Source organism: Zootoca vivipara, chromosome 6, assembly GCF_965207765.1.
Source record: "Zootoca vivipara chromosome 6, rZooViv2.hap1.1, whole genome shotgun sequence".
In the NCBI taxonomy this organism is placed as follows: Eukaryota; Metazoa; Chordata; class Lepidosauria; order Squamata; family Lacertidae; genus Zootoca; species Zootoca vivipara.
The window spans coordinates 71,916,841-71,934,459 of record NC_142589.1 but is presented as its reverse complement, the minus strand read 5'-3'; the positions used below and the strand labels follow the sequence as shown (position 1 = coordinate 71,934,459).

The 17,619-nt window shown below is 45.5% G+C and overlaps 2 protein-coding genes across 2 annotated transcripts in view; one reads left to right on the top strand and one right to left on the bottom strand.

The window, feature by feature from the left end:
- LOC118078602 (interferon-inducible GTPase 5-like) overlaps positions 1 to 4,991 on the top strand; it is a 44,007-nt gene extending 39,016 nt beyond the window's left edge. Inside the window, exon 3 of the mRNA XM_060275658.2 lies at positions 2,600 to 4,991. Coding sequence (XP_060131641.1) covers positions 2,616 to 3,773 — 1,158 coding nt within the window. The 5' untranslated portion in view covers positions 2,600 to 2,615 and the 3' untranslated portion in view covers positions 3,774 to 4,991. The remainder of the gene's footprint in view (positions 1 to 2,599) is intronic.
- Positions 4,992 to 13,618: 8,627 nt separating this feature from the next.
- LOC118078601 (interferon-inducible GTPase 5-like) lies at positions 13,619 to 17,178 on the bottom strand. The gene is made up of 3 exons (XM_035102522.3): positions 16,946 to 17,178; positions 16,069 to 16,194; positions 13,619 to 15,298 (listed from the first exon to the last, which is right to left on the bottom strand). The coding sequence occupies exon 3, from the start codon at positions 15,295 to 15,297 to the stop codon at positions 14,047 to 14,049; it is 1,251 nt and encodes a 416-aa protein (XP_034958413.1). The 5' UTR covers position 15,298; positions 16,069 to 16,194; positions 16,946 to 17,178; the 3' UTR covers positions 13,619 to 14,046.
- Positions 17,179 to 17,619: the final 441 nt, after the last annotated feature.

Sequence of the window (17,619 nt, the reverse complement as noted above, 5' to 3'; positions counted from 1 at the left end):
GGTGCCACAGAAAGAAGGTACTTGGTCAAAGGAGCTGTGGACTCAAAATGGTTGAAAACAAACCTCTGACTTAAATGACAAGCAGGAGCAGAATTTGCATACATTGTCTAAGGTAGGATGCACTCTTAAAGCACACTTAAATAAAACTGCCTCAACCCCTCCTTCACTTTGACCAGACCCTCCTCTTCTGCACCTTCAGGCTGGTACCTCTTCCTTGCATCTTTCTAAAAACATGGAAGGTTTAATCATCAATGTAATGGGCGCAGCTTCCCTCCCCAAACTAAAAAATAAATAAATAAAAAATCAGGAAGTGCAGCTTCTTAAAATGCTGGGAGTCCCCTTCCTCATGTCCCTCTCTATATTCAGGGCTCTTGGACTCTGCTCCTGTTGAGGACTCTGCCCCAGTTGGGGAACCCACAAGGGAAGAAGTCTCAGAGCCAGGGGATTGGTGGTGGGAGGAAGATGAGTGGTCAGAGGGAGAAGAGAGAGCAGACTGGGAGGAGGAGGAGATGTCAGAAGCTGAAGAGGCAATGGAGTATAGTGAGCAGGAAGAGTCTGTGGCAGAGAACAGTCCAGAATCAGAGGCAGAAGTGGAAGAGGGATCAAGAGGAAGAGTAGAGGCAGGTTGCTGAAGAAGCCAGGGAATCTCCCCCTTGTAGTGTTACCAGTTTCCCTCCCCCCTGGTCTCCCAGAACACGAAGAGGGCAGAGCAATGAGAGACAAGACGAAAGAACCTCAGGTTGCTGGGGAAGAAGGAGTCTTGAGAGCGGGGAAAGGTGGGGACCTTCAGTCCTCACAAGTGCTTCATTGGGGCAAGAGATCCTGGGAAGAGTTGCTGTGTTCACGCGGCCTGTTTGGTTTTCTTTGAGTAAAGAGTTAACTTCACTGACAACAGGTGTTTCATTGCTCACAGACTCCAGCTCCTGACGTCCCATGCAGGGCCGGTGCTAGGGTTTTTTGTGCCCTAGGAGAGATCACCTTCTGGTGCCCCCTCCCCCATTTCCCAGAGTTGTTGACATTTGTTAAGAAAAAATAAAAGTGGAATAAAATAAATAAATAATAAAAATAGAAAAAAAATAAAAAGAGAGTTCCTTGGTTGTTGGTGAGGGGAAGGGGTAAAAAGCAGTCTCTTTACCTTGTCAGCTAGCGGCCTTCCCTGTTTCTGACACGGCCTTCCCCTGCTACCTCTGGAGTCCGATCTCGGCATGCTAGCTGCTGGAGGGGTGGGCCCGACTCGAGCGAAAGAGCAGAGAGGGCGCCTCCAGGGCTGTCCCTAGGCCCGGGCTGGGTGGCGCAAGGCGCCAGGGCGCCTGGCCATCAGGGGCGCAGAAACTGCACTGAACTCAGCGGAGGCAGCCCCAGGCTCCCGCTCCCCGCACGAAGCTCTGTAGGCGCGCGTGGGGAGCGCGAGCCTCTGGAGCTTCGCGCAGGGAGCGGGAGCCTGGGGCCGCCTCCGCTGAACAGCTGAGAGGTGCGGCGAGGTGTGTGGGATGCAAAGGGTTAAGTGCAGTCAAGTCACAACAATCCCTAGATAGTCCACTTGGAGGACTGAGGAGGAGGACATGACTAAGCCTAATTTCCTCTTCCTTCACATGCTAATTAGATGCGAAAGGCGATAGATAAATTCTGGAGGAAACAGCCATTTCCCTTTCTTGGACCAGACCTCTTGGACTACACACATCTTAGTGAGTCTCTCTCTCAAGGCCTCCAACCTAGAGAGAGAGATGAGATGGAGTCTCACTTCTTATAAGTGAACTTCACAATGTATATATTACCTTTTAACTAAGCAAGTCTACCTCTTGAGTGTGCTGTACCTCGAGATGCTTGTAAGTAAACATTTTTTATACTTTTAAGAGCATTGTGTTGTGTCTTTTCTTTTAAGAGGGATAAAGGGGAAAATACCAGGAAAATACACTTTATTTTAGTGGCTTAAATCAAGCCAGCGCAAACGTTTTTCTGCTGTGTATTTTGAAAAAAGGGAAAGTTTTTACTCTGCTAAAGTTTGGTGCTTGCTAGCGCAAGCGGGGATAGGATATATTAAACAATATCTCCTCATCCACATTCCTGAACATTCCCACAAGGTGGCCCCAGGCTCGCGCCTCCAGAACTTTGCGCCAAAATGGAGGGGGTGCCGGCCAGCCTGCCTGCCGCCCGCTGCCGCCACCCCTCGGTGCTGCCTGGGGCCACCTCCACTGTGCCTCTCAGCTGTTGAGTGGCTTCAGGCCGCTCTCTGGAAGCCACTCAACAGCTGAGAGGCGCAATGGAGGCGGCCCCAGGCAGCACCGGGGGGGTGGCAGCGGGGGGCGGGCAGGCTGGCCAGTGCCCCCTCCATTTTGGCGCCCTAGGCAGCTGCCTCGTTCGCCTTAATGGACGCGCCAGCCCTGGTCCCATGACCTTTGGGCACTTTATCCTTGTGCTCACTTCTGAATTACGGAATCTGATGGGATTCATACCTTCTACCTATAAAGCTTTGGTGCTTGGCAAATGATAATATTGCAGACGCTGGAAATTTTACAGAGGGCATGCCACTCTCGTTAAATAAATGAATGCCTCTAGTTAGGCTGGTCGCTTAACATATTCCTGCTTCCTTTCTCTGCAGTGCACCGAGATCCACAATGATGGAAGACTTTGAGGTAGCCATTTCTCAGGGCCAATTGGCAGATGCTGTGTCGCACGTGCTGGCAAAACCACTGCACTTTTTCAACAGCACTCCACTCAACGTTGCCGTAGTAGGAGAGCCCGGCTCCGGGAAGTCCTCCTTCATCAATGCCATGTTGGGTCTTCATGCTGATGACCCTCGTGCTGCTGAGACCGGCATACAGATGTCAACATTGCAAGTCAAGGATTACCCAAACCCGACACTTCCGCAAGTGATCCTTTGGGACCACCCCGGAAAGGGAACACCAACTTTTGGGAAGGACAAATTTGAGAAGAAGGTTGATTTAAATCACTTTGATTTCTTCGTCATCGTCGGCTCCCAACGCTTCCGCTCCACCCATTCTGACCTGGTCCATGAGATCCAAGATATGGCCAAGAATTTCTACTTTGTGCGCACCAAAGCAGACCTGGACCTGTCGGCCGCCAAGAGGCAACAGCCATCCAGCTACAATGAAGAGAAGGTCCTCTTGCACATCCAGGAGGACTGCAAAGAGTGCTTGGTAAGAGAAGGAGTGAGGGACCCACAAGTCTTCATCGTCTCCAACTGGGAAGCCGACCGCTTTGATTTCCCCCTCCTGCAGGAAACGCTGAAGAACGATCTCTTGCGGCTGAAGAGGCAAGCCTTTCTGCACCGCTTCCCTAGCATCTGTCTGCCTATCTTAGAGAAAAAGAAAGCCTCTGTGAAGGAGAAGATTTGGACCAGCAGGCTTTGTTTGCTGGTCGCTATTGGAAGCCCAGTTCCTTTCCTTCTTCCCATATTTCTGTTTAATAAGTTCCACTCCTGGTGCTTCCTAGACTTTGGCCTGAACGATCGATCCCTTGCAGCTCTGGCCCAGCGTGTTGGAAAGACAAGCACAGCCCTTAAAGCAGCAATGCAGTCCCTGGGAATGTTCTCTGCCATTTTATGGGTGCTGCCGGACTTGGTGGGACTCTCAGTGATGGCTTATGAATATCACCGCTGGGAGCATTTCCCCATCTTTGGCTGCCTTCTGTCCGGAGGGATTTCACTTCTTCGCACCTACTTCATGCTGCAGAAATGCATATCGGGTGCTGCGGATGACACCCAGAGGGTTCTGTCCAAAGCTCTTGAGGCAGAAGGGAAAAAGTCCATTTAGCAGCAAATGGATGCACAGATGTGGCTGCAGGGATAGCAGTTTGCGCAAGCTTCTGTGGACTCTCAAGTCATGTCTTGCCAACCTAGAATATTATGACTAAGTGCTTGATAGAGCATCTGGAGAATTATGTGAAAGTTTTATTGCCCTAATGAGTGATTTATGGCTCATTAGGGCTTTGCCAAACTCACGACAGTCCAGCACGCCCTTGGCAAAAAACAACAAAGTACCTTCTCCTGTTGCACAGCAGAAGCTTGTGTGACTTAGTAGCTCATGAATAAACTGACGAAGAACAGTTTATTTCTCCTCTACTGGACTTTATTTACAGATAGATACAGACTGACCGGGAGAGTTAGCCAGCATGGCTTTCTCTCTCTTCCGAGATACATCGAAACTGACTTACAACACACAGAACAAAGAAAGATTCTAGTATGTAGGAACCGTAACATGATCCCTTCCCAGTGATTAGGTGACACAGAGTATACAGCTTAACTCCTTAGTGGGTACCTGCTACTCCTCACAAATTATACAGGTTTCCATTTTCCACCACCAAAAGATATTTTAAAAAATAATGACCAGATGATCAAGTTTTTTATTTTAAAAATTCAATAAATATTAGGCTTCTCATTTTTTTTTAAAAAAAAACCCCTAAGTGAAATAATCCGAATGCCAGCATAATACCCCTTCAGTTCCTTTTTAAAAATTAGTATCTCTACGTAATGTATAAGAATTAAGACCAATACCAAAAGGAGACTTTGGGACAAATGGACTTTTTACTAGTCATAATTCTTTCTGTCCACTAATGAATTGTTCTGTATCTGATTTCAGACTAGAAAAAACTAGTGACGTATTTGAACCTGCTTGCAAGGATGGTCTCAAATTATCATTTATGCAGGCTGCAGCATTCACCCTGTGTGTGTGTGTGTGTGTTGCCTATATCACAAGTACCATGCACCATCTATTTCAGAATTTTCTTTCCCTCATACACACTCAAACTGAAGGAGGGCATCCAGCTAGACAGGAGCCTCCACATTTGTTAAATAGAAAATTGAGGAAATTTTAATCTGTTTTAGTATTTTAACTCTTGCATATCTTAAAGAATGGCTGTAATTGTTTCCTGGTTTTATTGTTTTATCTCTTTGCAAACTGCTTTGAGGTTTTATTAGAATCGAGTGGTGTACAATATAAGGCTTCATGAAATAAACTAATTGGTTAAATTAATCTCTTTGCCACTGCCAAGACATCTGTGTTGTAATCAATGCAGCTTTCGCATGGTCACTCTAAATATTTTAGAAATGTCCAGAAAATCCGGATGCATGGCAGCCCATGTCGATAGACATTTTTGTGTCTGGATTTTCTCCTTTTGAAATATGGCCACCCTAACTAATCAGTTTTCCATAAAAAATATTGTGAATTGTCTTGACTCCCCTCCAGGCTGGTGTCTTTTGTGGCTGTTGACACAATAATAATGTATGAGTGGGAGATTTATACTGGGCCATCCACATACCATTCCACTCTTTATTAAGAGTTTTGCAACACTTCCCCAAGGTCACTCAGTTATTATTGCCATCTGGAAGGTCACTCTTGCACTGTAGTGTGACAAAAGTGAGCAACACACACACCCATGAACATTTGTGTAACCAATAAGTTGCAGGGCTTTAGCAGAAAACTATGGAGCCTGTGCCTATTGCAAACGAAGCAGTAGGACCATCCCAAAACATTTGCTGATGCCCAAATATGAGCTCAGATATGAATGCTCAATAAAAAGGACATCTGGAAGATCCTACAGCCTTCCTCAAACTGATGCCTTCCAGGTGTTTTCTACTTCATTCCCCATCATTCCTGGCCATTGGCCATGCTAGCTAGAACTGATGGGTGTTGTAGTCCAAAACTTCTGAAGCATAACTTCAGAAGCTTTGGGAAGGCTGAGGTGAAATACTACTATACAATGGGATTAGGACAGAACTAATGGGCAAAAGATTTTGGGCATAATATTGAATTATGGAATGAAACAATGAAATTTACTGCATGTACCACTTTGAAAGAAAATGTAATGAAAATGATGTATAGATGGTATTTAACACCAGTAAAATTAGCCAAAATGTTTAGAATGAGTAGTAAAACATGCTGGAATTGTCAAGAAAAAGATGGAGAATTTTATAATATGTGGTGGACATGCGAGAAAATCAAAAGATTTTGGGAAACAATATATAATGAGTTGAAAAAGATGTTTAGATATACTTTTCCTCAAAAAACCTGAGGCCTTTCTATTGGGATTAATGGGAGAGGAAATAGCAAAAAGTGACCAGAGATTATTTATGTATGCCACAACTGCTGCTAGGACTTCAGTAGCCCCAAAATGGAAAGTACAGGAGATACCGACGATTGAGGAGTGGCAGACGAAAATGATAGATTATGCAGAATTAGCAAAGTTGACCCAAAGTACCAAGGGGAATGGAGTAAATTCATTGACTATATGGAGAAGAACTGTAGGAGTTTAAAGACACTTGCGGGACTGAGATAAATCCTACAAACTGAGTTAAAATGTGGGTAAAAATGAACTGCGAGATAAGAGTGATCAATAAAGCTGAATGGCGGGCGGGAGGGAAGTCATAGCTCAGCAGAGCGACTGGAAGTGAGATGAGGAGATATAAGAAATAGTGAAATTGTGTTTTGTGTTTGTTTTTGTTTGTGTGTTGTTTGTTTATTTGGAAAATTGAATAAAAATCTTTTTTAAAAAATTGAATAAAAATCTTTTTTTAAAAAAAGGGGGATTAGGACAGAACTAAACCACCCCTCCCACAATTTACTACTCTATTTGTGGTTGACAATGGGGAGTTTCAACCGTTTGTTTCATTGTGGTGGGTCAAAATGATGCAACCTGTTTTGGGAGGGAGTAGCATTTCATTTATATTCTCTGCAGCCAAAGATGGAGAAGCTCTATACGGTCAGCAAACACAAGACCTGGAGCTGACTGTAACTCAGATCATCAGCTTCTTATAGCAAAATTCCAGTTTAAACTGAAGAAAGTAGGAAAAAACACTGGGCCAGTAAGATACAATCTAAATCAAATCCCTTATGAATACACAGTGTAAGTGAGGAACAGGTTTAAGGATTTAGATTTGGTGGACAGAATGCCTGAAGAACTATGGATGGAGGCTCGTAACATTATACAGGAGGCAGCAACGAAAACCATCCCAAGGAAAAAGAAATGCAAGAAAGCAAAATGGCTGTCCAACGAGGCCTTACAAATAGCGGAGGAGAGGAGGCAAGCAAAATGCAAGGGAAATAGGGAAAGATACAGATTTCCAAAAAATAGCAAGGATAGACAAGAGGGTCTTCTTAAATGAGCAATGCAAAGAAATAGAGGAAAACGATAGAATGGGGAAAACCAGAGATCTGTTCAAGAAAATTGGAGATATGAAAGGAAGATTTCGTACAAAGATTACCATAATAAAGGACAAAAGTGGTAAGGACCTAACAGAAGCAGAAGACATAAAGAAGAGGTGGCAAGAATACACAGAGGAATTATACCAGAAAGATATGGAGGTCTCGTACACCCCAGGTAGTGTGGTTGTTGACCTTGAGCCAGACATCTTGGAGAGTGAAGTCAAATGGGCCTTAGAAAGCACTGCTAATAACAAGGCCAGTGGAAGTGATGATATTCCAGCTGAACTATTTAAAATTTTAAAAGACGATGCTGTTAAGGTGCTACACCCAATATGTCAGCAAGTTTGGAAAACTCAGCAATGGCCAGAGGATTGGAGAAGATCAGTCTACATCCCAATCCCAAAGAAGGGCAGTGCCAAAGAATGCTCCAGCTACCGCACAATTGCGCTGATTTCACACGCTAGCAAGGTTATGCTTAAAATTCTACAAGGCAGGCTTAGGCAGTAAGTGGACCGAGAACTCCCAGAAGTGCAAGCTGGATTTCGAAAGGGCAGAGGAACCAGAGACCAAATAGCAAACATGCGCTGGATTATGGAGAAAGCTAGAGAGTTCCAGAAAAACGTCTACTTCTGCTTCATTGACTATGCAAAAGCCTTTGACTATGTCGACCACAGCAAACTATGGCAAGTTCTTAAAGAAATGGGAGTGCCTGATCACCTCATCTGTCTCCTGAGAAATCTCTATGTGGGACAAGAAGCTACAGTTAGAACTGGATATGGAACAACTGATTGGTTCAAAATTGGGAAAGGAGTACGACAAGGTTGTATATTGTCTCCCTGCTTATTTAACTTATATGCAGAATTCATCATGCGAAAGGCTGGACTAGATGAATCCCAAGCCGGAATTAAGATTGCCGGAAGAAATATCAACAACCTCAGATATGCAGATGACACAATCTTGATGGCAGAAAGCGAGGAGGAATTAAAGAACCTTTTAATGAGGGTGAAAGCGGAGAGCGCAAAATATGGTCTGAAGCTCAACATCAAAAAAACCAAGATCATGGCCACTGGTCCCATCACCTCCTGGCAAATAGAAGGGGAAGAAATGGAGGCAGTGAGAGATTTTACTTTCTTGGGCTCCTTGATCACTGCAGATGGTGACAGCAGTCACGGAATTAAAAGACGCCTGCTTCTTGGGAGAAAAGCAATGACAAACCTAGACAGCATCTTAAAAAGCAGAGACATCACCTTGCCGACAAAGGTCCGTATAGTTAAAGCTATGGTTTTCCCAGTAGTGATGTATGGAAGTGAGAGCTGGACCATAAAGAAGGCTGATCGCCGAAGAATTGATGCTTTTGAATTATGGTGCTGGAGGAGACTCTTGAGAGTCCCATGGACTGCTAGAAGATCAAACCTATCCATTCTTAAGGAAATCAGCCCTGAGTGCTCACTGGAAGGACTGATCTTGAAGCTAAGGCTCCAATACTTTGGCCACCTCATGAGAAGAGAAGAATCCTTGGAAAAGACCCCGATGTTGGGAAAGATTGAGGGCACAAGGAGAAGGGGACGACAGAGGACAAGATGGTTGGACAGTGTTCTCGAAGCTACGAACATGAGTTTGACCAAACTGCGGGAGGCAGTGGAAGACAGGAGTGCCTGGCATGCTATGGTCCATGGGGTCACGAAGAGTCGGACACGACTAAACGACTAAACAACAACAACACACGCTAGCAAGGTTATGCTTAAAATTCTACAAGGCAGGCTTAGGCAGTATGTGGACCGAGAACTCCCAGAAGTGCAAGCTGGATTTCGAAGGGGCAGAGGAACCAGAGACCAAATAGCAAACATGCGCTGGATTATGGAGAAAGCTAGAGAGTTCCAGAAAAACGTCTACTTCTGCTTCATTGACTATGCAAAAGCCTTTGACTGTGTCGACCACAGCAAACTATGGCAAGTTCTTAAAGAAATGGGAGTGCCTGATCACCTCATCTGTCTCCTGAGAAATCTCTATGTGGGACAAGAAGCTACAGTTAGAACTGGATATGGAACAACTGATTGGTTCAAAATTGGGAAAGGAGTACGACAAGGTTGTATATTGTCTCCCTGCTTATTTAACTTATATGCAGAATTCATCATGCGAAAGGCTGGACTAGATGAATCCCAAGCCGGAATTAAGAATGCCGGAAAAAATATCAACAACCTCAGATATGCAGATGACACAACCTTGATGGCAGAAAGTGAGGAGGAATTAAAGAACCTTTTAATGAGGGTGAAAGAGGAGAGCGCAAAATATGGTCTGAAGCTCAACATCAAAAAAACCAAGATCATGGCCACTGGTCCCATCACCTCCTGGCAAATAGAAGGGGAAGAAATGGAGGCAGTGAGAGATTTTACATTCTTCGGCTCCTTGATCACTGCAGATGGTGACAGCAGTCACAAAATTAAAAGGTGCCTGCTTCTTGGGAGAAAAGCAATGACAAAGCTAGACAGCATCTTAAAAAGCAGAGACATCACCTTGCCTACAAAGGTCCGTATAGTTAAAGCTATGGTTTTCCCAGTAGTGATGTATGGAAGTGAGAGCTGGACCATAAAGAAGGCTGATCGCCGAAGAATTGATGCTTTTGAATTATGGTGCTGGAGGAGACTCTTGAGAGTCCCATGGACTGCAAGAAGATCAAACCTATCCATTCTTAAGGAAATCAGCCCTGAGTGCTCACTGGAAGGACTGATCTTGAAGCTAAGGCTCCAATACTTTGGCCACCTCATGAGAAGAGAAGAATCCTTGGAAAAGACCCCGATGTTGGGAAAGATTGAGGGCACAAGGAGAAGGGGACGACAGAGGACAAGATGGTTGGACAGTGTTCTCGAAGCTACGAACATGAGTTTGACCAAACTGCGGGAGGCAGTGGAAGACAGGAGTGCCTGGCATGCTATGGTCCATGGGGTCACGAAGAGTCGGACACGACTAAACGACTAAACAACAACAACACACGCTAGCAAGGTTATGCTTAAAATTCTACAAGGCAGGCTTAGGCAGTATGTGGACCGAGAACTCCCAGAAGTGCAAGCTGGATTTCGAAGGGGCAGAGGAACCAGAGACCAAATAGCAAACATGCGCTGGATTATGGAGAAAGCTAGAGAGTTCCAGAAAAACGTCTACTTCTGCTTCATTGACTATGCAAAAGCCTTTGACTGTGTCGACCACAGCAAACTATGGCAAGTTCTTAAAGAAATGGGAGTGCCTGATCACCTCATCTGTCTCCTGAGAAATCTCTATGTGGGACAAGAAGCTACAGTTAGAACTGGATATGGAACAACTGATTGGTTCAAAATTGGGAAAGGAGTACGACAAGGTTGTATATTGTCTCCCTGCTTATTTAACTTATATGCAGAATTCATCATGCGAAAGGCTGGACTAGATGAATCCCAAGCCGGAATTAAGAATGCCGGAAAAAATATCAACAACCTCAGATATGCAGATGACACAACCTTGATGGCAGAAAGTGAGGAGGAATTAAAGAACCTTTTAATGAGGGTGAAAGAGGAGAGCGCAAAATATGGTCTGAAGCTCAACATCAAAAAAACCAAGATCATGGCCACTGGTCCCATCACCTCCTGGCAAATAGAAGGGGAAGAAATGGAGGCAGTGAGAGATTTTACATTCTTCGGCTCCTTGATCACTGCAGATGGTGACAGCAGTCACAAAATTAAAAGGTGCCTGCTTCTTGGGAGAAAAGCAATGACAAAGCTAGACAGCATCTTAAAAAGCAGAGACATCACCTTGCCTACAAAGGTCCGTATAGTTAAAGCTATAGTTTTCCCAGTAGTGTTGTATGGAAGTGAGAGTTGGACCATAAAGAAGGCTGATCGCCGAAGAATTGATGCTTTTGAATTATGGTGCTGGAGGAGACTCTTGAGAGTCCCATGGACTGCAAGAAAATCAAACCTATCCATTCTTAAGGAAATCAGCCCTGAGTGCTCCCTGGAAGGACAGATCGTGAAGCTGAGGCTCCAATACTTTGGCCACCTCATGAGAAGAGAAGAATCCTTGGGAAAGACCCTGATGTTGGGAAAGATTGAGGGCACTAGGAGAAGGGGACAACAGAGGATGAGATGGTTGGACAGTGTTCTCGAAGTTACGAACATGAGTTTGACCAAACTGCGGGAGGCAGTGCAAGACAGGAGTGCCTGGCGTGCTATGGTCCATGGGGTCACGAAGAGTCGGACACGACTAAACAACTAAACAACAACAAAGCATTTCATGTGGCATTCACTCCCTTAACTCTTCAGCCCTGACCTTCACACAAATTCATTTAGGTCTGGATAGATCTGTCCCATAGATCAATGTTAGCGCTTCCCCCAGCATGAGGAAATTGGAAGGACTGGCTGCTTGGGCATGGGGGATCCACAAACCCACCCAACTTCTATTTTATCTTCACGGAGGCTTGCTCCATGTTCTGTCACTGGGTGTTGCCATTTTCCTGGCCTAGTCTAACAGGACCAGCTCTACTATAAGCCAGTGTGAAGCAGCTGCCTCAGACAGCAGACTCTGAGGGTGTGTGTATTGGGCACTCTGGGCAGCTACCAATAAATATAAAAACGTAATAAAACATTGAACATTTTAAAATACCGTAACTTCCTTATACAAGATTGCCTTCATACGGCTCAGGGGTCAGATAACTCCATACCCTCCAACATTTCTCCAATGAAAATAGAGACATCCTAAGGAAAAGCGGGAGGTTCCAGGATCAAATTAGAAACCAGGGCAGCTTCTCTAAATCAGGAACATGCCTGGAAAAAAGGGACACTTGGACACTTGCTGTTTTTGCTTCAACAAACCAATATGGCTACCCCTTTGGAAACAGCCTGCCTGAGTCCCCTAAGGTCATTTCCCTCATTTCAGGAGAGGACAGGGCTCCATTGCCAGTGTTCTGAAGTCATTCAATAGCTGATCCAGTTGCTTTGTGTCCATGGAACGGAGTGAGCGCAGTGCACCACGGCGGGGGGCTGGTAAGCTGGGCGCCAGCCTGGCAAGGAGGGTGCCGCGCGGCAAAGCCGTGCGGAAACCAATTGCACCCTGCAAGGGTGGGGCGGGCAGCGGAGCGATCTCCGCCCCTCAGCACCAGGGCGCGCGATCTGCTCAAGACGGCCCTGGGAGTGAGGGGCAGCGGCCATCGTTGGCTGAGGTGACGGACAAGATGGCCGCTTCTTCCTCAGAGAACAGATGTCAGGGATTGTGAATGTGGTGGGGGCAGGGGGCCAGGAGGCTGACCCGGGAGAGGAAGCCACTGATTTATGGGGCTGGGAGCCACCCGACAGGCAGCAGCCAGACCAGGAGGAGGAGGAGGAAGAAGAGTTGGGGCAGGATGAGGTGGAGGAAGAAGAAACTGTTCAGCCAAGGGATGGGCCAGTTGACTCCCCACCTTCCCCTGCTCCGCCATCTCCTAGAACCAGGAGGGGCTTGAAGAGGAATGAGCAGCAGTGGCTTCTGTGCAGAAGAAGTTGCCCTGTGGGAGCTGCTGTAGGTGTTTCTCTTGCCAATAAAGTGTCAACTACCAGCCATGCATCTCCCTGAGGTGCTGCAGTGGGCCATGACCGTTATGTTTCAGTGTGTTTTACTCAAAAAAGCAAAACCACACATGCAAAATCCAAGCTCACAAGATCCCTTGTAGCCCAAATTGTCTGTAGGCAGTGGCGAACGAAGCCGCTCCGGCACCCGGAGTGGCAAACATAACGCACCCCAGGGGCGGGGCGTCACCACGTAGCGTGCATGTGCAGCACCACTACATAGCAACGCTGCGCATGCGCGCTACTAGCAGGTTGCCGGCAGCGCTGGCCCGCCCCTCGCTTGCTTGCTCACCCGCTTGGCGCTTTGCCTCAGTCCCGCTTCGGCTGCGTGCGGAGGGGAGGGGTGGGCCAGGGACGGGCGCGCCGAGTGTCACCCCCCTCCAGAGTGGCACCCGTGGTGGCACGCTCCCATTGCACCCCCCTTGCTACGCCCCTGTCTGTAGGCTCTACTATCCTCAGACTGAACGAAGAAGCGAGACTCATGTTTTAAAGAATGCCATAACAAAAAGTTCAAAATGGCCAGTCCTGAACTTTACGAATCTTGATCTTTTAACTATGTTTTAAAACAATTTCTAGCCCCTGTGGAAACATGTTGGTGCAGGCAACTCTCCCTGGCCATCTAACCCAGAATGTCTCACTTTGAGAGATGATCCTCTTCCGCAAAGCGAGTGTATACTGCTGCATTAGTGTCAGCAAAGCATTTTTGAAGTAAAAGGGGGGAAGGAGAGCAGGCAGTGTGACAGCTTTGCTTTGTTCAGAGGGGAAATATAAGCTCGATTTCTACAAAGCAGAAATCCAGTTTCTCATCTCAGTTCCCTTTATGATGAAATTTGCCCCCCTACATATCAACACAGAAAATTCAGTGTTCAAGGATGAGTCTTCAGGCACATAGCAAATGCATTTCCTTTACTTGGTGGAACTTAATTGAGCACTACAGACAATAAGATAAATGAGGTTAATAACATAAACACAGTATAATATGTTAGCAGTACAAATCTGAAATATTGTTAAGGCTGAGAAACCTTGACTAAACCTTAAGCAAATCATAATTGCCTGAATCAGCAAGGCTAGAATTGGGCAGGAAGCAAAATATTACATAGGCCAAATGTGAGAGGGAGACGCTCCAAGGAAGGGATATTTATTCCCAAATTCCCCTTTGAAGGAGGTATTTATTTTCCCTTCCCATCTGAATTATTGAAGAAAAGCAAGACTGCATTCCACAAAATCTGCAACTTTATTATTTTTATTATTAATTGAATTTGTATACTGCCGTATACCCAGAGGTTGCATCATGTCTTGTGCCTACCTGGGTGCTCTGCCTAGGGCTCTGGTTCTAGGGCTTTCTTTAGAACCCTTTCAGCATCCTCAGCTAGATTACTGACAAACCTCGACAGCATCAAATAAATGATAGAAAAAGATGCTGCTACCAATCTTCCAACTAAAGATAGGAATAATTCTTTTGCAGTATTGATATATTGCAGTATTTTCTTTATCACGAAATCGATGGTAATTTCTTCCATCTGAGGAGACTTCATCACAGCCTTCAGTTCTTCAACAGGCTTCCTGGCCAATCTGGCCAGCCTAGTTAAGGAGTCACCATCCAACTCAAATATCTTGTAGAAGTCAACCATGGACCTTTGCAAGAGGGAAGCATCACAAGCCAGAGGATGGTCACAAGCCAGAGGATTGTCTGGAATGGAAGAAGCATTGATGCAAGCAGACACCAGGGATATTTTCCATATGTGGCTCTTCAGCACAGATTTCTTCTTTTCCGTGACTTCAGGGGAAAACATGGGAAGGCTGAGCAGGAATGCATGTTTCTTCAGACTGTGCAGATCTTTCTCCAACGTCTCCACCAGTCGTGGGAAGTCATACTTGGCAAGGTCCCAGGAGGAGATCAGAAAGACTTGAGGGATGGTGCTCCTGAAGCACTTCTTAAGCTGCTTCTTTAAGTCATTCCTCATCTTCTCAAGGACTTCCTCTTCATTGAAGGTATTTGGGTAAGACCTTTCCATGTTGTATAGATCTGCATCTACTTTGGTGCGCACAAAATAACACTTCTTCTCCATCTTCTGGATTGCCTGAGCTAGGCCAGTGTCGTTGGATCGGAATCTCTCTGAGCCAACAATGATAAAGAAGTCATAGCTGGGGAAATCCACCATCTTAAGGTAACTCTCTGGGGAGAAATCTGGGGATCCAATTCCTGGCAGGTCCCAGAATTTCACTTTGGGATAATTAGAATGGGTATAAACCTTTGGATTCAGTGTAGTTTCTGTCACTCCTACAGGGGCAGCACCATCATCTTCTGCCTTCAGGCCTCGGAGAGCATTGATGAGGGATGATTTCCCAGAGCCTGTCTCTCCAGTGATGGCAATGTTAAGCTCAGTGTTTTCCATCTCCTCCATCTCATCTTTGATCTCAGAAGCTGCTTCCTTCATTCCACAATCACTGAAAACCTCCATAAACCTCTCATATATATTGATTGCTATATCTATGTTCATGTCTGTATTTTTCAATATAGGCTGGATAATCTCAGGCAACAATGAAAGTTTTTCTGCAAATGAATTCATCCTAGAAGAAAAAAGAAGAGCTCAGAAAGGCTTTGTCCATCTTGGGTAGGTTGGCTGCAGGCTGACTGGAAGATATGCCCTGGGGCTGCACTACTGTGGGGCATAAATCCCTCTTGAAAAGAGCATGCTGTAAGATCTGGACTCCCTCCATGCAGACTAAAATAGCATAAATAGGTGAATAAACCATATTTTTTTAAGTCTCTGCTGTGTCTCAATTCTCTAAAGGACCACAGACCCTGGGTGCATGCCAGGAACCCCATGGGCTCTTGCCACTGCTCAGCAGACAGAGAGGGGGAGGTTTTCAAACTCTGCTTCAGAAGCATGCCATTTGCACCGCTCAGACTGCTTTTGTCCCACTGCCTATTTTAATGAGGCTCACAATGTACCTTTCCACTGATCAGCCATGTTGGAGGGGGAGAAGGGGAGGTTCTAGGTAGTTTGCCTAGTTTCATGGGCAATCGGGAACAGGGATGGGGGGCTTCAGATAACTGTTAGCTTTTGCTGTCCAGCCTCCTTTTAAGCACTCTCAGATGCTCCCCAGTCAACTCATCAGCACAGAAGGGATTTGCAGGCAAAGGAGAATTTGAAACTCCCCAGCCCATGATTCTGATAATAATCTCTCTCCCTACAATGATGCTATTAACCTTAGGGGAAAGCTTCAGAGCAGCAGGAGATCATACATCATTGGGATCACAAGGCTGCCAGCTGAGCAAGGGGAAAGGAAAGCAGGCTGGGAGAGAAAGACTTTGAAGGAGTTCTGTTAAGACTTACTTGCTCCCTAAGATCCTTGAGAATCAGTTGTTTGATGATAGGGTAGTTTATCTTCTCACTTCAGCTGGTCACACTCTCTCCTGTCCTCTCCGGACTTTATGGCAGAGGACTTAGTTCAGAGTTTTACTGAAAAACAAAGCAATTGTCCCAAGTCCCATGGCAACCACAGTGAAAAACATCTAGATGGGCAGACCTCAAAAGGAAAAGGCTGTTGAACCTACTTTGTCTTTCTCAGTTAGACTGAGATGCATTCCCATAACAGGAAGCACAGGGTATGTCCACTCAGTGATGTAACGTGGGGAGGGTCAGGGGGTTGGTTGTATGGGGCACAAAATTTTGAGGGGGCACAATTTGGGCACCAAAATATATACTGTATGACAGAGTTGAATCCAGGGAAAATGGAAGCCCTGCTAGTCCCACTGGGTGTTTGCAAATATTTTTAGTAAATGCGGAATAGGGACAGAGAAAGATGCAGGGATAGTCATGTGGTGTGAGAGCTTCCCAAGAGCTTCTCTCTCCAACGTTTCAACCCAATGGAAAGGAAAAGAGGCAGGCACCAAGAGGAGGAGGAGAAGGGCCGCTTCCTAGTAGCTAAAGAGGGATATGTCAAATTAACACGCAGCATCGTTTCAGAGGGAGACCCTGGTTGGTTTCAGAGCAGTTACTTAAAGTTCTTATAGTATGGTAGCACTAGCTCAATAGTGAGGGCATGTTATTTATTCCCTTTGTAGCAGGGAAGGGCACCCTTCTCCAACATTAATAACAGTAATAATAAACAATTCTGGCTGCTCCACCCCACCCGCCTAGCAAGGAGTCAATCAAGCTCAAAAAGAAACGGAAATCATCATAACCCCAAGAGAAAAGTTCAGCTCCTAACCTGCTGCCAGCCCGATTTTTTACAGTAAACCTCAGTCCACTCCTCGGAGGTTTCGCTAATTCGCTTCCAGGTCTCTTTAACACTTTTCTCCTCCCAACTCTCTTCCTTTCTCTCTTTTATTCCCTCTACCTCCTGCTCGTCGCACTACAAAAAGCAAAAACGAAAGCAAAGTTGCGAGCAAAAATAATGTAAGATTGCAGGAGAGTTTGAAACTTTCCCTCCCCCTCCCATGAGACTGGTAAACCCCTATTTCCCGATTGCAGCAAATAGCAAACGCAGCATTCCTCACTAAGGGGAGCACGGAGCAGCTTCTTAATAGATACTTATACATTTCTTTAAAACATTGTACAGAAATGTTTAAAATACTCACCAAAGGTTCATGTGCAAAAGCTTAGCAAGACTACCGAAGCTCACAATTCTCAAAGAATGATGAAAATGCAACAGTTACTTACAAGGTTAAATACAAGGTTCAATCAGTAAATCATTTCAAATCAACCACTCCTTGCAAGAAGTACAACACCAGCAACTCTTAAAGATATACAACTGTTAATAATCTCATGAATAGGATAAAAGCGTTCCCCACCAAATCCTTGAAATTCCTCGTTTATAGAAAGGCACTGAATTCTGCTTGGAGATTTAACCCCACGGGTGCTAATGATCCGAATCTACTGTAT

Excerpts from the sequence above, each read along its gene's own strand:
- LOC118078601 (XM_035102522.3), bottom strand. The coding sequence starts at position 15,297 with ATGAATTCATTTGCAGAAAAACTTTCATTGTTGCCTGAGATTATCCAG.